At 41.6% G+C, this 26,237-nt stretch overlaps 1 protein-coding gene across 1 annotated transcript in view; it reads left to right on the top strand.

The window, feature by feature from the left end:
* Positions 1 to 3,765: 3,765 nt before the first annotated feature.
* The window catches only part of pdlim4 (PDZ and LIM domain 4), a 43,254-nt gene continuing 20,782 nt past the window's right edge, over positions 3,766 to 26,237 (top strand). The window contains exons 1-3 of the mRNA XM_020097361.2: positions 3,766 to 4,081; positions 13,647 to 13,798; positions 23,703 to 23,784. Coding sequence (XP_019952920.2) covers positions 3,989 to 4,081; positions 13,647 to 13,798; positions 23,703 to 23,784 — 327 coding nt within the window. The 5' untranslated portion in view covers positions 3,766 to 3,988. The remainder of the gene's footprint in view (positions 4,082 to 13,646; positions 13,799 to 23,702; positions 23,785 to 26,237) is intronic.

Below are 26,237 nucleotides of genomic sequence, written 5' to 3'. Positions count from 1 at the left end.
TGTTTTTTGTGTCGATGTAGGAAATATGGAACCAATCAGGAGCTACTGTACATGCGCAGCAATAGAGTTGCTGCTACAGACGTTTGGACCTCAGTCAAAATTGTGTTTGTGATGCTGAAGTCATTCTGGTATTAAAATTGTAAATGTGAGTTACTGAGGGGAACATGTTAGCAAACACTAATTCATACATATCTGTCAGTGATGTCACAACAGTAGAATTTTGAGTCTGTGGCCTCATTGATGACTTGAGTCCAATAATTCTCTTTTGGCCTCCTGAGAGAACTGTGTGGCTTTTTAGCTGCTAAATGATTTCCATTACTGAGAAGGGTATAGGAGGACTTCTCCCCCTCATTCACTACACTGATATTGCATTATACCCTTTACGATGTTTACAACACAGATTACTGATATTATGTCTTGCAATACAATAAATTATTGTTGTTAGTACACACGTCCAAAACAAATGGTCTAAGATTGATTCTGATTCAAATGTTACCCATTATCATTATCCTCGTCCACATAAACGTAGCAGACTAAGAGAAAAAGAGCAGCTCTCAGAAAGAAACAGAGCCATAAAATCCACATCCTTTCAAACAGCTGAAATTTCCATCACTGAATTTGAGCTGAACACTTTTGGTCTATTATGTGCATTTGTTTTATTATGAGCCCTATTACATTTCAGTTTTTTATTACTTACTTAACTACATAACCTTTAACCACTACAGAGCTTTACTGCAAAGATTATTCACACTATTTTACTTTTATACCGGGTGTGACATTAACCGCCACAAATCTTTAATCTTGAACTGCAGTGGGCTGATAATTATACATGGGTTTATAGTGGGTCACTATGAGTGACTCCTTTCATATTTCACATAATAAACTAAGGCATAGTATAGAAATATTGACTTTTCTAGGTTTTCCACTTTAATAAATACATTAAATGTTGTCATTTTATTTCTTTTTTCTGCAGCTATTGTTTCAGTTCTGATCTAAAAATTACATTTGGGTTGTGAGTGTGCAGCCTTTGGGAAAACTTGCACAACATAAAAATATTAAAAGTCAATTGGACAGAGGAAAAATGTTAAAAACCTGAGGTATTCTATTAAAAATACACATCTGTCTGTAAAATTTCTCGCTGAGCTGGAGAGACTCAACAAGAATTTTATTCGGAAATTTATTGCAGATTACTGGATACTGTTTGAGAACATTAATAATCATCTGAGTGCATTTACTACCAGTGAAGTAGCTGGGGACCCAGCATTTGAACAGCAGCTCAGATGAGCTCATCCTCCCCGACAGCAGTAATGATCCAGACGGCGGCTGGCGGCTTGTGATTACAACAGCGTCTGTCCTACCTGCCTCCCCCAGGTTCCTCCTGGCTGCGTAACACTGCACAGTCAAAATCAGAGAGCAAATAGATTTGTATTCAAAGAGGACTTCTCAGAAAATGTCGAATGATGGGAATCTGGGGGGAAAAAAGAACAGAGAGATGGCAGCTCTGTGTAGTTTGACTCAGATTTATTGGCAACGGGCTTTGAAGAAGATACATATCCGAAATGTCAACCTGTTCATCTGCACAATAAATCTCCACAGCAGACTGTTCTTTGGATATTCAGCCTTTGATGTAACATGTAGGGGAGAAATCTGTGGATTCTGTTTAGTGACACCTGCTGAAATGTGACGATTAGCTTTATTGACATGTCTACACCAACAGTCAGGTGTCTTTTACACCAGAATGTCAAAGAACTGAACCTGATTTTTTATCTTTGAGCTCATTTCTAAAATCCAAGGTCCTGAGAGGAGGTTAAAGTGGTTTTACACTTAATTCTAGTGAAGCGTCTTTTCAATCGGTCAAAAAAACCTCAAATGATATCTGGCTTTTGTCTTCAATGTGAATGGATACGGCATTCACTTCCGGGTCAGTGATGGAAACATGTCAACTGGGTGAAAGTACTAATTGGTTCCTCTTCTTTATTTTGGTCATCCAGATGCTCACGGAACAACTTTTCCGGCACAACATTGTGATGTGAGTTGAACCTCAAGGCATTGGTATGTAAATAAACAAGAACATTTTTGTACTTATTGTTTTTACAGCTTGAAAACAATGTGCAAGACGAGACCTCAAGGTTCCTGACGCGTTGGTTTCCGATTCATGACGTTGTACATGACTGAAAACAGAAGGGCAAACTCCTCTAAATCGCCTTTTCTAGTGGATTTATTGTTATTGTTTATTGAAATGTCTTGTATACTCGCTAAATGTGGCGTAATTCAAGATTTAGTGATGATGGACGATGATCTGATTCTTCTTTGTTTTCTTGTGTTAAAAACAATCTGACAGCTTCAGTATTGACTTGTTGCATCACAGCGGCTCATTGTACAAAGTTTATACAAGACATCAAAAACAGTGTTACTCATGATGATACCTGATGTTTTGGATCCAGCTGGTCTGACCTCAGCGTCGCCCTCTGAGACAGCAACTGGGACGGACGAGCGTCTGACTTAAAGTGAGTCAGATCTTCAGACAGAGCTCCGCATGCCGGCAGTTGTCTGAAGAATAAAAAAAACAGACTGATTCCCAGGAATGTCTATGAGATCATTGGCTCTGCAGTTAGAAAAAGTCTACTAAAGCTCAGGGACTCACTCTGTAATTGGCTGGGGGAGTTTCAGAATCGAGATGTGGGACAGAGAGGATCCTGGGATATTCAGGGACAAATGGGAAAGGTCTTTTCTGTCAATGAAGCGTCCAAAAGTCACCGCAGCTTCGTTGTTGAAGACGATCGTCAGGCATTACTGCTTTTACCTTAAGACCCTGATCAGGGAGTGACCGGCCTCATGGTTTTAAGTGGATGTCCAGATTATCCTTCAAGGACCTGAAGACCAGCAGATTCTCCCACTTCCACCATCCAGGTTTTCATTTCTGTTCAGTCACACTGGTAAATGGATCTAAAGACGGAAACATCAGTCTGTTGGTTTGTTATTGAAATATCTCATATTCATGTTCCTCACAGGATGAGTTTGAATGAATTGATCCCCTCTCTTTTCTCCTCCAGCATCTGTCTCATACTTTGGTATAAATTATAGAAGATATATAATATCATTGTCATCAGCATTACAACTTTTTAAATTAAAAATTTTCATTTTCTTGGTGTTTTATCCTCTTTTTTTAAATGATTAAATGTTAGCTACATTAATGAGTGTTGTGTTATCTATTCTTTATACAAATCTAAGTTCTGTTTACACATTACTTCTGAAAATCTATGTATGTACGTGTATGTATGTATGAATGAATGAGTGTATGAATTAATGAATGTATGTATGTATGTATGTATGAAAGAATGAATTAATGTATGTATGTATGAAGGAATGAATGAATGTATGAATGTATGAATGTATGAATGTATGAATGAATGAATGTATGTATGTATGTATGAATGTATGAATGAATGTATGTATGTATGTATGTATGTATGTATGAAGGAATGAATGAATGTATGAATGTATGAATGAATGTATGTATGTATGTATGAAGGAATGAATGTATGTATGTATGTATGAAGGAATGAATGAATGTATGAATGGATGTATGGAGAAAGAAAATTAGATAGAACACACCACACATCCCTTCATCTCTTATAACCCACATTCAGACCTGTCGCTGAACAAGAAGTTTATTATTGTGATGTCTCTGGACACGCTCCGTCCCTCCCCCCGGCTCAGAGCGGCTGGAGCGGGGCTGGAGGAGCGGGGGCAGCCCGGGGGCAGGACCAGCCGTCACCGCGCGTCACAGGCGGCTTCATTATTTAAACTTGAGTCAGGAGGAGGAAAGTTTTCAGGGTCGGGACATCGTTGCTTAGCAGCTCCAGGCTCAGGACTCCGGCTGCCTCACGTTGGCTCTTTTCACCTCAGTTTATCAAGGAAGCGCAGACGTGTTCCTGCTCGGCGTCTTCCGTCTGTCTGTGTGCCTCTCGCAGTTTCCGTGCCAAACATGTCCCACACCGTGACGCTGAAGGGACCCTCTCCCTGGGGCTTTCGACTGGTGGGAGGACGGGACTTCAGCACACCGTTAACCATCTCCAGGGTAGGTGCACACTTCGATCGTGGGTCCATTCATTCAGCATGTGCGCAAATACGCACCACTCGTCAGCTCCTCGGTTAACTTCAGACTCTCTGAATTTTACGCACGACATGATGGTTGAAATCAGATTTTCGAAACCTTTTCCATTCTCACACAGTTTATACTTGACGAGTTGAAACGCTCAAACAGATTTAAGATCAGGTCCAGGTCCGTTATCCCTCACAGCAGTCAACGTAAGTGTATTAGGAGAGGCTGACAGACGGTGCCGTCTAATCCCTGAGCTGAGGTTGCCAGTTCAGTTTCAGTCATATTCGCTGATCAAGGGTTAAAGTCTTTGAATGTCATCAATAATGTCAATATAGGCGAAATGTGAATATCTTTAAAGATGAATATCTAATCTATTCTATAAATCTATTTATTTAGTTCATATCTAACTAAAAAACAAGTATAATAACACCAATATAAGGAAACAGGGCAATGGTTTGTTTAACTTAATTCTTAATATAGAAATAATGTAATCAGTGTTATTTTCCAGTAAATAAAAGTGGCTCCAGTGGAAAAACACTTGATTTTTGCATAATTATTATTATTATTGCATGTGTTCCTTTGTGATGTTTAATGTGGTGGATGGTAGTTTGTTGAAGTGGTGGCCCTGCTATTCTAAAACCTCTGTGAACTCCCCTGACCCTCGGAATATGGGTCAGGAGTCAGTGTGCTGGCAGTGGATCTGGCAGTAGCCTATAGTTTATCCCAGGCTGGGTAAACACAGGCCGGTGCTGCTGCAGGGCTTGTAGAAGGAGGAGGAGGGGAGAGGGGGTGGATGGGTGCTGACATTTGTTTTTCATCAGAGCTCATTGGTGCTGCTGAGGGATTCCAGGTGTTGTGCTCTGCAGCTGTATCACCGGCCCCAAACCGGCCCTTTAACTACAGGGCCCTTTGCACTTCAAACCAGAGGTGTAATTTTTAGATTTACGGAGGGCAATTAACGACTTTTGAGTGGAGCAGAGGACCGCTGAAGGTCACCTGAAGTGCTCCCTGTTTTAAACCTATCCCTAAAAAGAAAAGCTGTGACCCAATTGTGAGGCATAATTTGAGTCCAAGTCAATGCAAACACTTGGCAGTTGTCTGAAGGTTTGTTTGATGCACTAACTTTTCACAATCAAAGTGAAACAAAAGCTGGATGTTTGAAATTTTAAAAATTCACTCAAGTACCTAAATGTCTTATTTTGGTTAGGGCTCAAATATGATTGGCTGTGTGGATCGCTCGCTGTGTGTTTGATCTTCATGATTCAGTTATCTGCATGGAGCGGAGTTTCCAACAGAGTCTCTGTCCAACACCAGAATTCATTTGGAAAAAATGGGAAAGCTACACCGTGGCCTCATCTCTTCAAGGCTTACGTTAAAGACCAGATGTTGCTTTGCTCCAGGCCGTCTCAGGTTTTTCATGACACATACCTTCCTAACTTCTTGTAGTAATTTGTACAGTAGGCAAGTTGTGGTTTCACTATAATCATTCTCACAATTACTCACCTGTATCTGTGCATACTTGCAAGACTGCCAATATGAAGAACCATGGCATGCACCGGGGAAGATCTTAATGTGTGTGTGTGTTTGAACATTGCGTAATTCAATGATGACTGCATCAGTGAAATTAATTGCTCACTTTTCAGACAGTTGCATAGCGAAGGTGGTAATAAAAAAACATGGAAAACGGCTTGCAAGAATAAACAAGGGAGTTGAGGCTAATTCCAAAATCTTGGCTTGAAAATTAGAGAGAGAAGCAGCTGTTAAGATGCAGGCGTGTTGAGCTAAATAAAAAGTGATATCAGAGGCATAAACATACGCAGGGTTTCGGCTGCGAGTCTCAGGATTACACCCTTTTATTTGCTTTTACCTCTGAAACATCAGCTGACGACACAAAACGCTTTTTACTGGCAGAACATTAAGAAAAATAAACAAACTGATGGGAAAATCGTCCTTGTGTCTCATGTCATGGGAGCTGGTTGCCTTCTGAGTTTGTGATTCATTGCCGCTGTATCTCTTAAACTCGTTGTTCCGTCATATGCTTGTTGCATTCATGCTATACAGTGATTTGCCAAGACGGCAATTACAGGGTGTTGAATGGCGACATGGAGAGAGATGCATGGTGGGAGATGAGGAGTGTGCTTGTGAGAGAGAGATACTTTATGTCTTACAGGATCCAAAATGTCTCTTTGGGGGGTGTTTTAGTATCACGTAATCTTCATGCAAGCCAGAACAGTGTCGAGGATGTGACAGTGTGTTCTGTAGAATAACAGAAGACAAGAAAAGAACTAAAACCTTTATTTCATTGAAGTTTCTTAGTATTTTACATAATCCTTCTGATTATACCTTTACTCTTCATGACTGACAGATCCCCTCCCTTCCTCCCTCGCGTCTTTCTGCATATTTGAAAGTGGATGTCATGAAGCGCCTGGGAGACAGTGAAAGTTGTAAATACCAGAAAATAAGCTCTGATGGCAGCAGCTGGTTCTTTGCTTAGGTGATAATGTCCCAGGATGGGCCCATTAGTCTCCTGTCAGCCCATTAGGACTCCAGCCAGTTAACGGCATGTCTACTTGACTCTGGAAACATTTGCCCTGATAGCGTCTCTGTGTACGCAGTGGCAGCTTGTTAAACGGCTGCGTGCGCATGAGAGAGAAGAAGTGGCAGAGACGCAGAAGAATATGAAAATCGCTTATGTAACTGTAGAAGCATTTAGAGAGGATACGCTGAATATGGCAGCTGTGGTTTAAGCCCCTTTTGTGAACCGGCGTCCGGGCAGAGGGTGACGCAGAACGCTTGTCAGTCCTGCCAACGGGCAAACAGTCGTCTTCTGGAAAGGAATTTACAGCTGAGTGTTGGTCAAATAATGCCCTGAATCACAGCGTAGCTTCCCCTTCTCAGAACAGAGGTCTTGTTTCATACAAGTTCTTTCAACTGTGTTTGTGGTCAGTGGATTGTTTTTTTGATTGAGTATTTTATTTATGTGAAATAATAGAAAAAATGTAAACTGTTTCTTAAGATCACAACATGATGTCTTCACAGAGCTTGTGTTGCTCAACCAGTTTTCCTGATGTGAAATAAATTAATCACAGTGACATGAAATGAAGAAAACCATCAGAAATCCTTGTGTTCAAGAAGCTGGAACCAGAGAATGTTTGGCATTAAGTTTTGTCGGGTTGAAACCAAGATTATTTTCATTATCTATTATTTATTTGATTGATATAACATGCGAAAAATGCCCGAATGAATAGATTCAAACTGGTATTATTAGTCCTATATCAAACAATATTCAATTCATTATCATGTTAGGTCAAAGGTAAACGACAAATTTTAAATCTGAAACTGGGAAATGTTTGGCATCTTTGGGTGAAAAAGTAGTAGTCATAGTATTTCAGTTCTACATTTTAATATTTGTATGCAGTAAACAGACCGTTAGGGTTCTCTTGTGTAATAAGTGTTGTTTACACCATCAGTAGCTCATTGTCTATAAGTCACAGATTAACATCACCTTAGTGTTTGCTCTCTGGTTTCTTTTGGATCAAAGTCCATCCAGGCAGGATGATACCTTATCAAAGTAGCATAATCTGATAAAGTGACTGTCGAATGTTGTGTATGGATTCAAAGGAAAGTTTCAAATCTATCTTAAAGCAACACCGACATGCTCATATGTACATTTAAGTGGTTATTGGTCCTTGGGCCTGTAATGGTTTTATTGTGATTGATGCGAGAAGAGAGGTAAAAGGATCACAGCCAGACTAGAGTAAGAGTAAAAACTCCTTTGGGCATACAGTTAAAAATACGATTCTATCTAAGGAAGAAATAAAGCAGAGAGAAAAAGAGTCTCATTGTATCTGCACATTCCTCGTCATTCGTCATACTCTACCTGTAAGGCCCCACGTATCAGCTTTTTTTTCACTGCTGGTGGAATTTCTGGAATTTTATAGCGTTAAAGAGAAAAGGCTCAAGCCCGAGTGAATTATGTCGCTTCACGTGTCTTATGCTGATTTGACAAGTGTATTGAAGCACGTGAATTTGGAGCAACTATAACTTTGATTGCTTTAGTGTTTATGCGTCACATGAACTCAGTGTCCCTTATACCATTTAATCTCCGAGCGTACATGTGTCCAGCTCATGTGACCTGACACCACGTGGGTTTGTTCTTCTGCTGGTTGTTGCTCCTTTTTCTCGAGATGCCAGAAGCTCCATCAGAAACAGAGCAAAAAAAGCAGCAGCTGACACCGTCGAAGAATTTCCTGTTGTCATCGAAGCTTTATGTGAAGTTCCTGAATCCGTAAAGCAGACGGGATAATATGAGTCCTTGGGTTGTTGTTGAGCATTTCCTCCGTGGTCTGGTGATTGAAAGTCTGTAACTGATGTTAACATGAGACTGTGTGAGCAGTTGACTTGGTCTGAAAAAAGTGATTTGCAGTAATTGAGCTGGAACAATTACAGATCCCCTCTGCTGCACAAAGTTCATCAATATTAAACATATCACTGCTCTTCCTTGGACCCTTAACAATACACATCTCAAGTGTGCAGGTGATAAAATGAACATTATTTGACAGATTACATCTAATAAAGCTGCCTGCAGTTTGAATTTCTCTCATGTTACGAACTAGGTTTTGATTTATGTGCCTTCCCTTCCAACTTCCGTCTTCTCGCTGTGTCAGTCAGTGTTGATCACCACATACGCGTCTTTGTTTGCCACCAGCGTTGCCAAATATCTAAAACACCATTCTTGATTCCTGAACATGTTGAAACTTCACATGGTGACAAAGACCTCTGTCAAACTCTTCAGGGAAAGTGTCTGTCAGAGTGATTATTGTGTCATCAGGATTCAGATTCACAGGGATTTCTACGCAGTTATTGATGAGTAATATTGATGAGCGACACCGTGGTCATTCCAGACAGACACACAAATGCATTACAGAGTGCAATTAGGTTCCAAGTGACTCTCCCCTGCTCTCATTAAAGTCTAACCTTACATATTAAATCATAAGCGACAGTGTTTCTTGTTGGTCTTGGCGGATGCAGTGTCTTTGTTTGAGGGTGATAATCACACACCAGCGAGAAACTCACACCCCGAGCTATGTAATGTCTCTCCAGAAGCGTCACCAAGGTCATAACCATGGTTCCTATCGCGCGTCCAACAAGCAAACAAAGGCGTCTGACACGCTGCCAGGAATTATTCTCTCTTGTTGTTGAGATGTGCGTCTCACTGATCCCACCCAGCTGGAAAAAAAAGCCTCTGTGGAATTCATGCATGAGAAAAACATTAAGAAGTGACAGGTTCCTCTTTCACAAAGCTTGGAAACAACCGACCATGAGTTGATTTGGTGATTTGCAGGTCAAGAGGTGTTTAGATGATCAGGTCAGGTTGAATGTAGATATTATTTAACCCTCTGAGAACTGATGCAGAGGCTGCAGGACATTGTTGTTTAAATGATCCTGTTTAAATCCACTTAAAGCAAAAGCTCTAACAGCTGGAGCGTTCATTCTTTTTGTATCGAAACACTGAAGGCCTCTGTCTCGTTGTACGCTCATGCTGAAATCATTACATTTGGTTATGTGCGGTGATGGGGTGATTTTCTGGATTATATTCTAGTCGATCAAAAATTAAAATTAGAATTGTTTAAACATTCATTCTTTTTGCAGCAGAACGCCAAAGTCTAGTTTAGAATTAAATGGTTGTCACTGAAAAGTTAGGGAAACAACAGTATTATATTATAACCCACAAAGACCTTCGATTTTCAGTCAAGTTCAGAGCAGTTTAACTTTGACGTCTGTGTCTACACACTTCTTCTACATATAGACTATATTCAGGATAAACTACTCCTCCTGTGCTTGTGTGTCCATTTCCAAAAGAGAGAGGCGTGAAGGAAATAAGTCGTGAATTCTGATCCAAGAATTCTTACAAATCTATTACAATTCCAACTTTCCACTTCAAGTAAAATTTTCATAACAGCAGTATTTATTCAACATTCAAAACAAAAGCTAAAAACGAGTGTTCGTCCTTCATCCTGCTTCATTATTGTGCTTTACACACCACAGTTGCAGCAAAACCCTCGAGAGGTCAACAATCCATGGAACCACGAGAAGCACTTTGATTTTATGGCTTAAATGTTGTTAAAAAAGAAAGACTCACTTTTCCCTGAGTCACACCCAGAGTGTGGGTGCAGCTTTATTGCAAACCATACTTTTCACATGGACACCTGTGTCCTCTGTCTCCCTCTCAGACCCGCAGAGAAACGCGGCTGCAGTGAAACCACGCTCATCAGGCGTCAGCGTGCCACGCGATGATTCGTCGTGACACAAGGTTGTCGTTTGCTAACCGCTTTGTCTGGTAGCAATTAACTATGTCACCGATTGTGATGTGATGTTTATATTGCACAACACCCAGTGAAGTTGCTCTCTGCGGGATTGATGCCGCTCTCTAACCCACGACTGCTGCTTGTGCAATCAGTATAAAGATAGGATAAGACCTGTCTGGTCTCTGTCATGTTAAACCTGAAGTCAGTATCTTTTGCAGATTTGTCTGAGTACATCAAGTGATGTGGGTGAAAAGGGCTTGAATTCATATCATGTCATCTGAGTTACTTATTTTGGCCAAGTTTGATTTTATTCAATTTATTTATCTTTTCTGCCTCAGAGCAGAAACGAAACAGTTCACAACCACGTGAGTTCCCTCTGCCTCCGAGCCAAGATAACTATTCAGTCACACACCCTAGATTACAGACGCGTGTCTCGTCTCATTTTTAATTTAGAATAGTTGAATCTTATTTCTGTCAACACATTAAGGAAGTGGAAGTGGAAATGGAAAAGTTTTTGTTACTTGCATGTTAGTAAAAAGACAAAAATAGAAGGTTACGGTTAAAGTAAAATGTAGTTAACATTTTGGTATTCTTTAAAGCTGCTTAGAGTAATTAGAAAATGATGCTAATTATTAAAGCAGCTCCATAGTCATTACATCACTACATCTGCAGTATAAATATAGCAGATGATGATGATGGTACATCTGAACCACACAACTGTAAACCCTGCTAACGTTTCGGGGAATGTTTAACCTCTGGTGACGACCTCAGCCATGCTATTGTGGCACTTGGCATACCACCACTGTGTGTGTGTTTGTGTGTGTTTGATTTGGTTTGACCCTGGGTTGCGTCATACTGGACTGTTCAAGTCCATAAGTGAGTACTTCAGGGACAGGCCACAAATAGTAGCGCATGAATCACACACAAAAGTGCACAGACACACACACACACACAAACACAAACACACACACACACACACACAGGTTTTTACTTCTATTTTACTGAGGTCACTCATTGACATAACCTTAACCATCTAAACTAAATGCTTAACACTAACCTAAACCTAGTTCTAACCCTAACGCTAAAACCAAGTCTTAACCCTCAAACAGCTCATTGAAAAATGTCCTCACCTTCCAAAAATGTCCTAACTCTTAAAATGGTCCTCACAAAGATATATAAGTACAGGAACACACACAGACACAATCAGTGACACTTCAATCTTACTTGTCCAGTTTTGCGTTTTGTTTTTTTTCCCACAAGACTCACGCACATTTCCCACAATGCCTCTGCCCTCTGAGCTCTTGCCGGAACTGAGTCAGGGACATAGGGGGCATTAAAAAGCTGTAAATCAGGACCTCCACATCTGAATCACACGACTCAGCTGTTAGTGCTTCATGGAGCGTGAACCTGTGAGCCTTTGCTCTTAAAACGCTCGTCCCCTTTAGCGGACATGTTTTCTGGCACAAGCTCTTCCTCAGTTGCTCTTCCTCCTCTCTAGTGTTCGTCCAGAGTGGATCAGCAATCATGCCTGAGATTCGATTACGGGCAAAGTGTTACTTCAATACAAGGTTTCACTGTTCCAAACACAATACATCGTCAAGGTAATAGGCGTTAGAGGACGATGTGGGGTCAGGCAGTGGGTTTGGAGTTTGGTTTGGAGACGAACAAACTCACAGAGAGGTTTCCACTTAAAAACTGGGATGACAGGACAAAGATGAATCACCAGCACTCGACAAAGAAGGTGCTCATTAACTGGAAAATGATCATAAATCATTTGTTGCCTGGGCATTTATACATAAGTCATTTTAAGCCTTTTCCTGTCCACTACTCGGTAACATCTTTGCTGTAGTTGTTTGGCAGATGAAACAATGATTCAATAAATAATTATCTGTCAGTTTAATATAATAGAAAATATATTTGGGCATTGGACTATAGCAATTTAAAGACGTCACCATAGGGTCTTGGAAATTATGATAACTTCTTTAGGCTTTTTCTAATATTATATTTATAGAGAAATGAATAATGTAATAGTGAAACTACCTGTTAGCAGCAGCCCTGCTGTCATAGAAGCTGTCACTGCTCAAGCCAAAACTTCTTTGTCTCCAACTTCCTCTGCTGCTGTTAGAAATGTTCTGAATGAACATTGGTTTAATCCCCGTTACGCTTTTTTCAATCTGCAGCAGAGAGTAGCACAATCCTGCTGTTATTCAGGTGAAAGTGTCACACGGATTAATGCTTTAATTTCCTCTAAAAACAGTGCGACTGAAGCAATTGAATCCAGCTGCTGCAACTCTCTGCACAATTTAATGGCTGGAAAAACACAGTCAAAGTGATCATCACACATTTCATAGCTTTGCAGCGCAGGGAGAGGGGCTGGAGACACGATGAGAATTGTTCACATTTCATGACAGTTTTTTGGTTTTATTGCGAGTAAAGAGTATTTTTCCTCTGCAGCTGTTTCACTGTGGACAGTCTTGGTTTGATGATGGAGGATTTGATTGGTAGTTTCTTCATTTTTTTGCTTTCCAAAAACCAGACGACCAGTCAGAGGCGGGCCTGCTTGTGCATGTAATAACAGAAAATTGTTATCATGTGTTACTTAGTGTGTCTGAGAAGGTGAAACATACCCAGTGGGACGCCCGCTCTCCTCCCCCTGTGGTGCTCAGATGTCCTCACATCCGCATGTTTCTAGTTTTAAGGATCGCAGAGAGGAACCTGCTCACTGTCTTCAGATAATCTTCAACATTAAATCGATGTGGACATACAAGACAAGTAAGAACATATCGAGCAGATGCTTGTCTGGATCCGACGTTACACAGAGACAGTTGTTAAGGTTCAAGGTTCACATGCAAACCCTGTTGATCAATGGGACTGTTGTTAGTGTGAAGGAGTTGCTGTGCAATCGTAAAGCTGCAGATTGTTGTTCTGTTTTTTTGCAGAATTTAAATAAAGTTTCAGTTCTTTCCACCGAAACTCAGAGCGGCCTCCCAGTGTCATCGCTGCTGGCTTTTTAAAATGTAAACTAAAAGTGCTGCCCAACATAATATCACATAAATCAAAAGAGAGTTGCTCTTGTTGAATTTGGCCCATGCGCTGAAAATCCCACACTTTTTGTATTTCTGTCTCACTGACAGTTTGACACCATTTGTAACAGCATTTTCTTGTTTTCCTTGATTTGGGTGTTGCTTGGATTGTTAAGTGTGTGTTTCTCTGTGTGTGTATGTTGTCTCCAGGTAACACCAGGCAGCAAGGCGGCCCAAGGTGACCTTTGTCCAGGCGACACCATCCTGGCCATCAATGGCGACAGCACAGAGCACATGACACACATGGAGGCTCAGAACAGGATCAAAGCCTGCACTCAGCAGCTCGCGCTCCACATCATCAGGTACGAAAACATGAGAATTTTCTCACCAGAAAGAATTAACAACACTGGTCATTTGGTCAAAACCTTAGAATGACTCAAGCCCCTGTTTCACTGGTCAGCAACACCCACAAACATCTGGTTTATTTCTGCGGTGGAAATGACTCTACAGTAGACACAAGCTTTTATTGGCTCCGGCACCAGTCAGCAGTGATGGAAACATGACACCCGGGTGAACACACTCATTTCTTCTTCCCAGGACCGGCGCATGCACTTCTGCCGCTCAAGGCAAAAAAATAATTACACCGCTCATCTATTTGCAACGTACCATAACAGCAACAACACACGAAAGCTAAGATACCATACACATGAAGTGCTAGTGCACTAGATCACTTGTGCAATCTAGTGCAACGCTAGTGAGCTCCAAGCGCAAACAATATTAAAGTATGCATGGCATTTTGCAGATTCATAACATGAGTCATTGCAACACATATAAGTATTTTCCAAATAATCCAATTTCAACTCCTCAGACTAAATAATACCAGTGCATCAAACACATCAGCAACTCAAACGACTAGAGAGCAAAGTTTACCTTTCAGAAGAGTACACGTTGGGCCTTCATCGCAGCAAACGTCTGCCAGGATCAATATATTTTAACAATGAACCTCTCTGTCTTTGGAATGCTTGATCCTTCAATAGTCGTTGTTTAGACACGCTGCAGTATCCTCTAAATGGATTTGTTTTTCTCAAAGACAATTTCTGGACCGAGGTATGAGTATGAAATATTTGGACCAACCTGCAAAAGCTACTTTTTCTTCATATCTTCAGAGACAGTGAGAGAGAGAGCCTCTCAGTTTCATGTGCCTTTGTGATGTTGAACAGGACTTTTTAGTGTGTTTCCCTGCATTTTAAAAACCCTGCATGTACCAGCTCATGTTGGCGTAAAAGAGTTTTTACAGCGTGTTTATATTTCCTCTGCTGGATGAGAACAGGACGGATCTTTTGACCCTTAGACGTTGGTTCTTCATCAGTGTTGGTTCTGATTATAATGAAGAAACCTCATTAACAAGATCCCTCGACCTCCATCCATCTAGTTATATTTGCCTTAACGGGGACCTCCACTGCTTTTTTTTATGGCTGCACATGTGTAAACAGCTGTATAGAGCTACATGAGGTCTGATAAACTGCCTCAACTTAAGTCACGTGTTTAAATACTACAGTTTTGAAAATGAAAAAAATCTGCAGGTATGGAGTTAATAAAGAAATAAGCTTACCAGACCTCAGCAGCTTGCTCCTCCCCTCTGCTTTAAGCTCGAGCAGATTCAATTCGCCCCATTTTCCATACGATGGGAATCAATATGTGCAGACTGATCTGACATCAGGAAATGTTGGAACATTAGTCACTTGCTAATCAGTCGTTACTGCTCTGACCCTCCGCGCAGGCAGCTTATGGTTTTTGCTCTGAGGCTCATTAAGTGACTTGAAGTTGAAAAACCTGAGTGATTTTTATGACTCAGGTAATTCACTGCCTCTCGTCCAGGAACACATATTGTTTCTATTTCTAGAGGGTCTGTTCAGCTTGGCACAGTCGAGTCATGGCGGCAGATGACAGGTTTACGACGGTTTAAATGATCGACTCGCCGCTCCTATAGAGCGCCGTCAAAGTCAATGGGGCTTGTGCACACAGTGAGTCAGACAGTGACCTTTTCAAATGGACTTCTCACAGCGATATTGTGCATTTTATCACCATATGAGGTGGAAAATTGTCTTTCACTCTGCATCATTTTCAAAAACAGACGAGAGCAACTTGTTTCTGTCAGCGTCAACGGCGGAATGGAAGTCATCCGTTTAAACAGTTAATGACACGGAGAGAGGGGGAGGAGATGGGGAACAACCAAGGAAAAACTGAAATGGCAGTTGCTTCCCACATTTGTATTAGATGGTTACTTTGAGCTGGAAAGTGCAGCGCGAATCTGGCAACCTCTGAACCCCAGCCTCTCAGACGGAGAACACTGTGGTTTCAGCCTCGGTTACAAGTGACAACTGCCAACTGGTGCTTCAGCTCTCTCCTTTTAGGGCAACAGACGACGCAGTCTTCTCTTTCTCGCCATGGTTTTGGAGCATGAAGTTTGACCTGCAGTGGAAAGAAGAATCACTCCCGCAGTAATCGGACGCCTCAGACGAGAGAAGATTCACACATGCGGACGCTCTGAATTCAGACACTTTTCCCTCTTTCTTCTATTTGTGTTGCATAGCGTGCACTCTGGCATGCAACACCCCTCCTGCCTTTCACCTCAGCTTGTAGAGGAACCCATCCATTCATATGTCACGCTGAGTGACGGAGCATTCAGTGGCTTGTCCACATAGGGATTGAAAATCTATTTAAAGTTTGTTTTTAGCTCATAGTGCAGGGGAGCACCTCTACACCTGCAAGAGCACAAACAAGGGCACTACCACACTTACTCACTTGTACCCTGAGGTTTCCAAATTCAGCTTAAATTTCCCCTGAAGCACTAGAAGTTATCTTACACAACAGGGAACGTAGGAATGGATCTGATATGAGCAGGAGCACTTTAAAGTGATAGATACGCAGCGCAGAGTTGAAACCTTTGGCTGACGTTCACTGGAGTCTATTGCATTTATCAAATTATTTAGAGATGACACTTTTCATGGTACTTAAAGGTTTTCTTGTGCATACTTTAAAAATGGTTGTCATTCAGGTTTTGTCTTTGGAATTTACATTATTTTTGTTTTTATTAGAGTAAAATACATTCGTGACAGTAAGTCAAAGTACATTTTAAAACAGATTTGTTTTTATCAGGGTACCATGAAATCGCGCAAGATTTTTTACATGATGTCAACAAAGATATATGACACCCGATAAGCTTTACTTTAATTAGCTGAAAATGATTCTGCTTAAGTAAAACCACCAGACTCATCCGTGATGTTCATCAATCCTCCTTAATTCCTCTTAAAACTGACAAGATAGCGGTTGGATGCATGGTCATATATCAACATAGGCAGGACAAGGCTGGCTGGCTGGTATGTGACCTTCTCTGTGTATATTGGTTGAATAATTACAGTGGGAATTGCCCTGCTGCAAGACGGGAGGAGGGTAAGTAATGTCTGAGAGGGACATAGCCACGCACCATTTGGCTCCGGAGGTGAAATGAAGTTGTGGTGAAGGAGACGGAAGATAGAGCGAGAGAGGCCTTCAAGCAGGGGAGGGGGAAAAAAGACAATGACAGTTTTAAAAGACAAGAAAGCCGACAGGGAGTGGCTGACAGATGAGACAGAGGAAAAAGAGAAAGGATGGAACCAAAGCTGTGTTCAGACATGCATTGAACTCTGGACACTCTGGGCAGGTGGGAGCTGTATGTGAGAATGCAAATTTCCAATTGGTCTGATTCGATAATACAGCAGGATAACGAGTTTCTAACAAATGATGGACATAAAACATGGGCTAGTACAAATACCTTCGGATGAAAATACATGTAGAAGATGTAGGCGAAGAGTATACGTCATGTTCTGACTCCTGCAGGCGCCACATCTGATCACCAAATGTTCCGGACGTTGGAGAATGTCAAATTAAAGCTGTCAATGGGTGAAAAGCTCATACACGTTTTCCATTGCAATTCTTTTCAGGTAATTAGAGCCGTACATCCAAAGAACCAAGCACCTACTGTGTGAAAGCATTTTCTCTGGAGAACAGCGGCACAGGATGTTGTGTGTTAATAAACAGCAACAGTCACTATGACAAACCTAAATTCATTAATAGTGGAAAAAAGAGGTCACAGGTTTTTGGCTTTTGCAAATTAACCACAGAGAAACTCACAGAGTTTTAAATGGTAAAATAAGTCAATAAATAAGACATGATTCAAAGGCCAATATTGGGGGTGACATAAAACATTTTCAAACTTTGAAGAAGCTCTTTCAGAAATTCAATGAGCTGTAAAAAACATTGAGGTTTGTTTTATGCCCCAATTATCTAGACAAAGGGGGCGTCATGTTGATATGTAAAAGTCAAGTGCTTATTATCGCTATTTACTAAAGCAGATGTGGAATAAAGGGCTTTCAGTTCACTGGTAACATTCCTCAGCTGTGGGTGATGATGAATATTCAATGGAAGCCATTGATTCTGGAGTCAAAAAATAAATTTGGGAGTGACTCGACGAACCCATGCTGACTCACAAGAAAATAATATTTTAGAGGACATCAGCTCTCAGCCCTCATTAAAAGCCTACGCCATAAAATCCTCCAAACAGTCACAGAGTCATAGATGTTGAAACGAGAGACCTGTAATTTTCTGTTGCTGCCGATGGACAAATATATGAGTCCACACGTCTGCTGTGAACCAAAATTACAGTACGCTGGCTGCATCTGAGCTTGAGGTCTTGTGCAATGCAAGAATGTTTCTTTGTAAAGTCTCCGCATTTATTACTTTCATAACCCCCTCCTTCTCTTTTTTTCATAATTCATAATGCAGAGCGTTTTTAAAGAGGGCTTCTGGTGGGCTGCCCCAGGGAAACACATGAAAGCTGAATAAGAAGGAGAACCATGAAACTTGACGGCAGCAGCTGCACTTCTTTGTGCGGAATATTTTCTATAAAATGTCATTGAAAGATAAGACACTTTCAGATGTTGTTCATCTTTGTTTTTCAGTTTATTACCTGTGACAAAGAGGTTTAGTTTGTTTGTCAGGAGAGACTAAATTTTGGTGCAGATCCGGAACAGGGGACAGACCTCGGATTATCGTTCGCTCGTTTTAACATGGTGGTACATTTCTCAACATTTTCACTTATTTCCCAGGGAACTAATATCTATGACTGAGAGAAATTTGGTGCAGCTTGATTGAATTTAAGGTGACTGCAGTGCCATGACGGATGTAAACACCTTTCTAGTTTTAGTCGTGATAAAGTTTGGAACTTTGTCTTCTCTTCTTTTACTGCAAATTGTGATTTTGGTATCTTCCTCTAACCCCTGGAATATTGGGAAAGCCAAGGCTGATACCTGTATATACCACTTTTGAAGAAAATGGATGATACATTAACAGTAATTGAAAATCTCTGCGTTCCTGGCTGGACTTGTGTTTGTCCAGTCTGCGGTTACCTGAGGAAGCTGATTAGGTGCAGAACGAAAGAGAAAAGTGAAAAGGAAAGAAGGCGAGACAAGGACAAGGAAACAGTAAGAAGTACTCTGAGGTCACCAGCTTTTCCATTTTCCATCCGTCCTCCCTGCGCTTCAGGCCTGTCAGCACTCAGCTGAGGTGAAACACCCTCACTCCTGTTGGTCCTGGCACTGGTGATCAAATGGAGTTGTGTCGTCTCCATGGGGAGGAAAAATGGTGGAATGGCTGCCACCCCCTCCGCAAAACACAAGTTCATGGTGGTGTCAGACGCCCTGGACGGACACACTGGGCCCATATTGGTGCGTGTCATGTCTGCTTTGCTCGGCCTGTACATCCGACGCTGGGAACACACAAACCAGCTGTGGAGGTTACTTTCTTCTCCTTCCCTCATTTTTTCCTCCTGCATCATCCTATACCTTTCTTATGTCTGTCCCTCAATGTCCGGTTCATCCATCCCCCTCTCCAAACCCAAATCCCACCCTACTTACCCCCCCACTGTTGCTTCTCGTAACTTCTTCTCTTCATCTCCTCTTCTCTCTTTCCCCCTGACCTCACCTCCCTGCCTTCTGCCCGAGGTTCTTGGAGGAAGCGGTGCGGTTGTGTGGAGGCCTGAGAAACAGATGGTGGCGGTTGTGATGTGTGTTTCCACCGCTGGTCAAGCTGTCCGGAAAGCGTCATGCTGAGTGGCAAGTTAAATCTGCTGAGAAATGAGTCATGGTGCCCGAGCTGCCTGCGTTACTGTGTGTCTTGTTCTAGTTTTCTATAAAAAGGTCTAATATGAAAATGAATAAAATCCTGCTGTTCTCATTTAGGTCCTGGCTGGAATGAAGGATGACGTGGATACATTTTGGTCATCTCTGGGTTTTTTGCCTTTGATGGGGCTGAATGAAATTTAACTGGTGCAGAGACGTCACTTTCTGATATAGAGTCTCAATTTGATTGTATTGATTTTCATTTTATTGAAACGGTAACAAAAGATGAAGTAGTTTGAGGACACATGTTTTATTACTTCCACCAAAGAGCTTATATTTTCACCCCTGTCTGTTGGTTAGTCGGGTGATTTGTGTGGATTACATAAAAACTTGTTGGAAGGATAGAACATTAACCAACAAAGAATCCATTACATTTTATAGGTGGATCTGGGACTGATTCAGAATTGTTATTTCTCTTACTTTTTAATGAGTGTGTGCAATTTGTTGCAGCCTGATTGAATGAAATTCGGATGCCGGACCTCGGTAAAGGTATGCACTCTACTGAGTGCTATAGTTTTATTTGGTTTTGGCAAACTTAACTTGAAATGAATGACCTCATTGGACAGTCTTCAAAGCAAATGGTGCAAATGTGTGTTTTATATCGTAGTTCAATATTTCAAGTTTTTCTTCTTTATCAGACAGATAGAAAAACAACAGTTGTGCTATAAGTAGCAAATAGTCTCTGAAATTTGCTTACAAGCTATTAAAAAGCTTTTATGTGCATGTCACCCTCCTTATCAGTGACTGAAACTAGCTGAGGGTTGTTAACCTATTAAAAGTGATATGTATTTATCTGATTGTGCAAATGACTTTTAGACTGTTTGAATTAGATTGGTCACCTTGATCCTGATCTGATTGAAATCCCCGAAACAAAGTCAATAAGTCGACCATTGAGTTGATATTATTTTATTACACTGTAGAAATACATATTATAATGCACTGATGGGAATCCCGATGTCACTGCCACTGAGTACACAGTTGCATGTTGTATGCAGGTGCATATATACAAGTTCCCTCGAGGGAGAAACACAGATTTGATGATGATGTGAAAAGTAAAATCACAACAAAACCCAGGGCCGAGGATTCAGGAGGAATCGGAGCGAGCAGGCAGAGAAAAGACCCAGAGTCAGACCTCTATGGCTGTGACTCACTACTGAGGAATTATGCACGAGGCTGCATGCGACCAAAGGAACACAGGACTCCAGCTGGGACAAAGAGAAACCGCCAAAGGAGCCAACTCACACACATGCCTCTGCGCTACTACCAGCACCCCTGCCTTCTCCTCCCTCATCCCCTCATATCGTCATTCCTCTCACACTCTCCCAAGGCCTCTTTTTTGTGGTGACCATAAAGGCAGCGTCAATGGAGTTAAAGAGGAGAAAGGAAAGGAAGGGGGTAGACCACAATCATTCCTCCTGTTTTTCTCCTTTCGCTTCGATCTTGTCATCAGCCAGATGCAGATTTTTCCATGTGACTCGCTCAGGTCGAGACCTCCATAACTGCTCTTTAAGCATTTGAACTCCTCTCACATTACAAAATAACACAGTCTCTCCAGTGGTGTTTGCCGTACGAGTGGCCTGAAAACCGCTCTCGTTCAGATGGGTTCGATGAAGCAAGACATGACTCTGAAGTGAACCCTAAAATGTTCCGTGATCGGCCACATCTTAATTTGAAGGCGCTCTGGGTTTTCAGCCGTCTGTCTCATGCTCCTCCTCGACCATGGTGATCGTATGCAGCCAAAGTAAACTCATCCGCTGCTCCGAAAAACCAGATCTCCCCAATCAGGAAATTAAAAAGGTCAAGCGAGGGAAACTATGACCAAAGAAAAGGGGGGAAAGGACCTGGGATTTTCTTTTGTCTGAGCTGCTTGCTGTGTGTGGGATCCTTTCTTGTTTGGGGGGGTTTTCCTTTGGTTTCAGTTTTGTCATGAACCCATTCGTGTTTACTCTCATGTGGCAAATCTTTGTAGTTTTTTTATTTATTTATTGCCTTTGCTTTCCATGATTGTTGTTTTTATTCATGAGGATTATCTGGATTACCGAATTAGCTTCCCTTTACCCTGTGTCTTTTCATTTTTCTTGTCGTCTGTCTGGAGTCAATCTTGCTCGACAGTGATACAGTGAAGAGCAGAGGGGATCCCGGTGGAAATGAACACTGAAGACGCTCAGGACGCTTCACCCCTGTCCTATTTATCACTGTAAACCTCATTAAGAAACAGAGTGCACTGCGCTGCTGCGACCGGCGTTTTCCCACAATACTTTTTGGCATCGGAGGAGGTAGAAGTAAGAAGAGATAAAGTCTCAGGCTGCAGCTCAATTTTAATATCTAGTCTCCTTTAGCCTTGCAGATCATAACATTCTGGTTTATACAGATTTACTGGCTTTTACTGCGCAGGCTAGATTCATCCTTGGATGAGACAGAGAGAAGAAAGTGAAACAGGGAGAGAGATGATCAACAGGTCGGGAATGTATTTGAGTTTGAGCGACCGCCCACACAGACAATCTGGGGTAATTTATCTCACACTGACCTGATCCTGGCAAACAAAAAGTAAAAATATGTTTCACGCATCGGAAGGACGCTGCCTGATAACTCATATAGAAACAAAAAGTGTCAACAGTCTCCATCAATGAGGTCATATTTTTGAACCCGTCTGTTCGTTGGTTGGCTTGTTTGTATGTAAACAAGATTTCACAAAAACAATTTCTAATTTCTGGTACATGAATGACATCTCGCTCCAGACTGACCTTCAATATAACAAGTGCAACAGTGTAACACTGTAAATCCTTATTTGGTCAGTTTCTCACAGTTTCCACTCACGCCTTTGCATTCTCCACTAATGATGGATGGACGGTAAAGTCCAAAATGTCATTTCAAAAAGGCCCCTTCAGTCTGAACTTTCGCTCGTTTCAATGGGCTGTTTTATGCTGTAACCATTGAAACCAAACAATCCGAAAACATGTGGGGGTGTCATCCTGCCCAGTAGCTGTTGTTTGTCTGCCAGACACTCGGCGCCTCATAAGAACGTCCTTGATAGCAACACCTCCGTGGTTCATATCTGCACCATTGCCTCAGCTCAGCCAACGCTGTGCCAGCTGCAGGCTGATTACGTCACAGTTTGTAGACATCAACTCTCCGCCCGACACGATCAGAAGTACACAAAGACACACACTGTCTAGTCACTCTGAGAGAAGTCCTGGTAGTTGGTGGTTGGATGCTTTCGTGCTAAGCAGCCCACGCCATGGCAACAAAGAGTTGATGAACCAAAGAAGTCTTCTCAGATGTTTTTTATATGACATATAAACGTCCACTCGACACGTCGCTCGAAAGTGGATGTGAATTGGTGACGTTGCTGATGAATTACAATGAGGAGCCACCCTCAGTTCCACAGAACAGTTGAATTTTCTGCCTTTGAAGGACAAACTGAATAATATGGACTTCGACCGGGCTGTAAATAAAGTATTCTGTCATTGCTGCAAGTCTGTAGGTCAAGCAGTGTTTTTTAAGAATGGGCAACTGCAGCCAATTACTGGTAATCTCAAAAGCAGGGGGAAATCTCAAATACCAGTAATTCAGTTATCACAGCTTTTGAAAAGTCCAGGGCCTAGACTGCTGTGTGTTCTTTCAAAGAGTGCGGTGGAGTTATGATGTGTTGAAGACTTTATCTTTGCACCAGTGGAATGAGGCCCAGGACGTAGCCTTATCCCATTCCTAATGTGAAAACCTATCAAATGTACTCCACATAAAAAAACATCCTCACACAAACTGCCAAATGATTTTTTTTAACTGTAGTTATACTGTATGTGATGGTTTTGGCACAAACAGGGGACCACTAATATCAGACTGCAGTAATGGAAAATCATGTGACGCTAAAGTTGTCATGTTACTCATCTTCCAGTAATTCAGAGGATTAAGATAAAGTTTCTTTCACAACATTCACACGAAAAAGAATTTACTGGAAACACTGGATATTCTGTGGAAAGGTGTTAGATGGCTAAAGATTGATCTGACTCACTCTCTCTCTGTTTCTCTCATGGGTATTGTCTTTTAGGTCGGGATCAGGAGACAGAGTGTGGTCGCCGACTGTTAGTGAAGACGGCAAGACAAGTCCTTACACGGAGCCTGACTCACAGGTAACCACTGTTTACTATGGATTTACTGATAATACAAGTCACAGGAGTTTCTTCAGATTTGAATCACACTCACTGGGCTGATCTGGGCCCTGGATATGTCATCCTGACCTTTTCTACTTAGACTTTGGTTTTAAAATACTAAAATTACGAAAGTTATTCACCAGCTCAAATATGAGAGAAATAACTAATTGGTGGAGTCGAGTGGTGAAGCCTTGGTTGGCTCTGGGACCTCCATTTAAATGATCATCTGTCTATGTGGTGTTCTAGTGGTGAGACAAGGAAGTCCCATTCATCACAAATAAAACTTTGAACAACGATCAAGAGGTGGAGCGGGTCATCTACTAACCAGAAGGCCAAAACCATTGTTGGCCAAGAAGTCAAGCCTCAAATTGCCCTTGACGGCTGTGCCAGCATATATATGATGTGAAATATGTGTGAAATACCATGCGTTTACATCCCATTCTTTAAAATTTAAACTATATATAAACACTCTCCCCCAGATGCTGTGACGATCACAATGGTAAAAAAATTATACTTTGTTCATCAGTTCGCCGTTTAATGACCACGATCCCTGGCTGCCATTGCTGTTGCTAGTCATTGACATGAAACAAACCAGTTGCAAACTCTAAATCTTTTCTAGCTCAATTTATGAACAAAACACAGTAACATCCCAAACTCTCCCGGAATCCAAAAGCGAACTGATTTGGGCTGCAGATTGTTTTCAGCTGTTTCTTCTTCTGCTCTTCCCTGCCGTTAGTGGTGCACATAACAGAGCAATAAAACTGTTATTGAAGGGTTCTTGCTGAAATGCACATTTTTTATGAGCACAGGTTCATACCTTCACTTTTTTAATCTAGAAACCAGGCCTTTTCTAAGACAGATGCATATTTTTGTACTTTAAGGGGAAAGTTTCATATTTGTCCAAGTTGCAGAAGAGCTCCAACTGTGAGTCATGTAGCGTTGTCTTTGGGAAAAATGAATGGAGCTTTTTTTTTCCCGCTGTCAGAGGGGTTCAGGATATCCACCAATGACAGCACTTTCATGTTGATACAATAGAAATGAAGAGGACATCTCAAATCATCTAAAAGCTGCATTTCAACTTCTGTACTGATCATAATAATCCACAGATTTTATTGCAGGCAGGATATGTCCAAACCACAGCATGTCAAAATAAAAACCTGTGGCCATACCACAGTGGCTAATATCATTTAAGATGAAATGACCCTTTAAACCAAGATTATTCAGTGTTTACTAATTCTGAATGAGACTCCACCTGTGATAACTTCAAAGTTCAAATCTAAGAGTGTGATTATGCACGTAGACAAAATCACATCAATAGATAAGGCAACTGCTGGTGTTGATTCAGCAACGTTTGACACAAATCAGCCACAAGAGAGAATTATTCACATTTCGGTCCATGACTGGTCAACAAAAAAAGAGTCTGTTTATGTTGTAAACAGAATCCTTGGAAACAGGCACAACCCTGGATCCTTGAATTGCATATACGCTCTCGTTCACATGATCATAAATGAGATAATGCATCCCACTGTTCACTAGAACGGTTTTGAAATAGTATCCTGATTGTTCTCCAATCATACGAGCTGCCAAACGGATATTCAGGGCAGGATGAATTCTAGCAGATGATCTTATCCAAGTTTTCCAGTGCTGGCAGGCCAACAGGTTTCTGAGCAGGGAGAGAACAGGAGGTGTGTGTGTGTGTGTGTGTGTGTGTGTGTGCAAATATGCTGCGAGTATGACGAAGAGTGTGTGAATTGAACAGTCAAGACAATGAGCGTATTGTGGCTCAGACATGTGAGAGATGACCATTTGTCAAGTATTGTGTCGGGGTGGTTGTGGAGTCAGGACTGATCTGTGTGTCCCTCGCTGAGACAGAGGCTTCTTGTGTAAAAAGGGCGGAACGGTCGCACAAAGAGTTGAGGTGAAATCTATCCGTCCACTCATCAGCGGGAGTTTGACACCTTACAGGAAGGTGTTGTTTTCAGCGACAGAGACAAAAGAGAGAGAGGCTCCAGCACATGTAATCTATCAGGGGACTTTTCCTCTGAAATGTCCAATCAGCAAATTGAGCTGTATTTTGAATACGCTATAAATCGAAATTAAAGCATCACTATGTACGTTTTCGCGAGCAAGAGCGCCCTCTGTAGCCATACGTAGTTATTAATTCTGCACTTAATGAACTGACACAACTGAGCAGTGGCTATTACCCATGACCCACGGTCTTCATACCACAATCTCAGCACCAGCTCGTCAGGTCTTGCTTTGATTAACATCAGGAATACTAAACCTGAGTGAGAGGAACCATCAGCTACAGCAGTTTGTACAAACATGGACATGCATGATGGGACGGCTTTGCTTGTGGGTAACACGAGAGCAAATCTGCCTCTCTCCTGCTCTTTTCTCGCCTTTTCCCTTCTCCCATTATCTCTGTAACA

Source organism: Paralichthys olivaceus, chromosome 15, assembly GCF_024713975.1.
Source record: "Paralichthys olivaceus isolate ysfri-2021 chromosome 15, ASM2471397v2, whole genome shotgun sequence".
Classification (NCBI taxonomy): domain Eukaryota; kingdom Metazoa; phylum Chordata; class Actinopteri; order Pleuronectiformes; family Paralichthyidae; genus Paralichthys; species Paralichthys olivaceus.
This window is presented reverse-complemented; position numbering and strand designations above follow the sequence as displayed.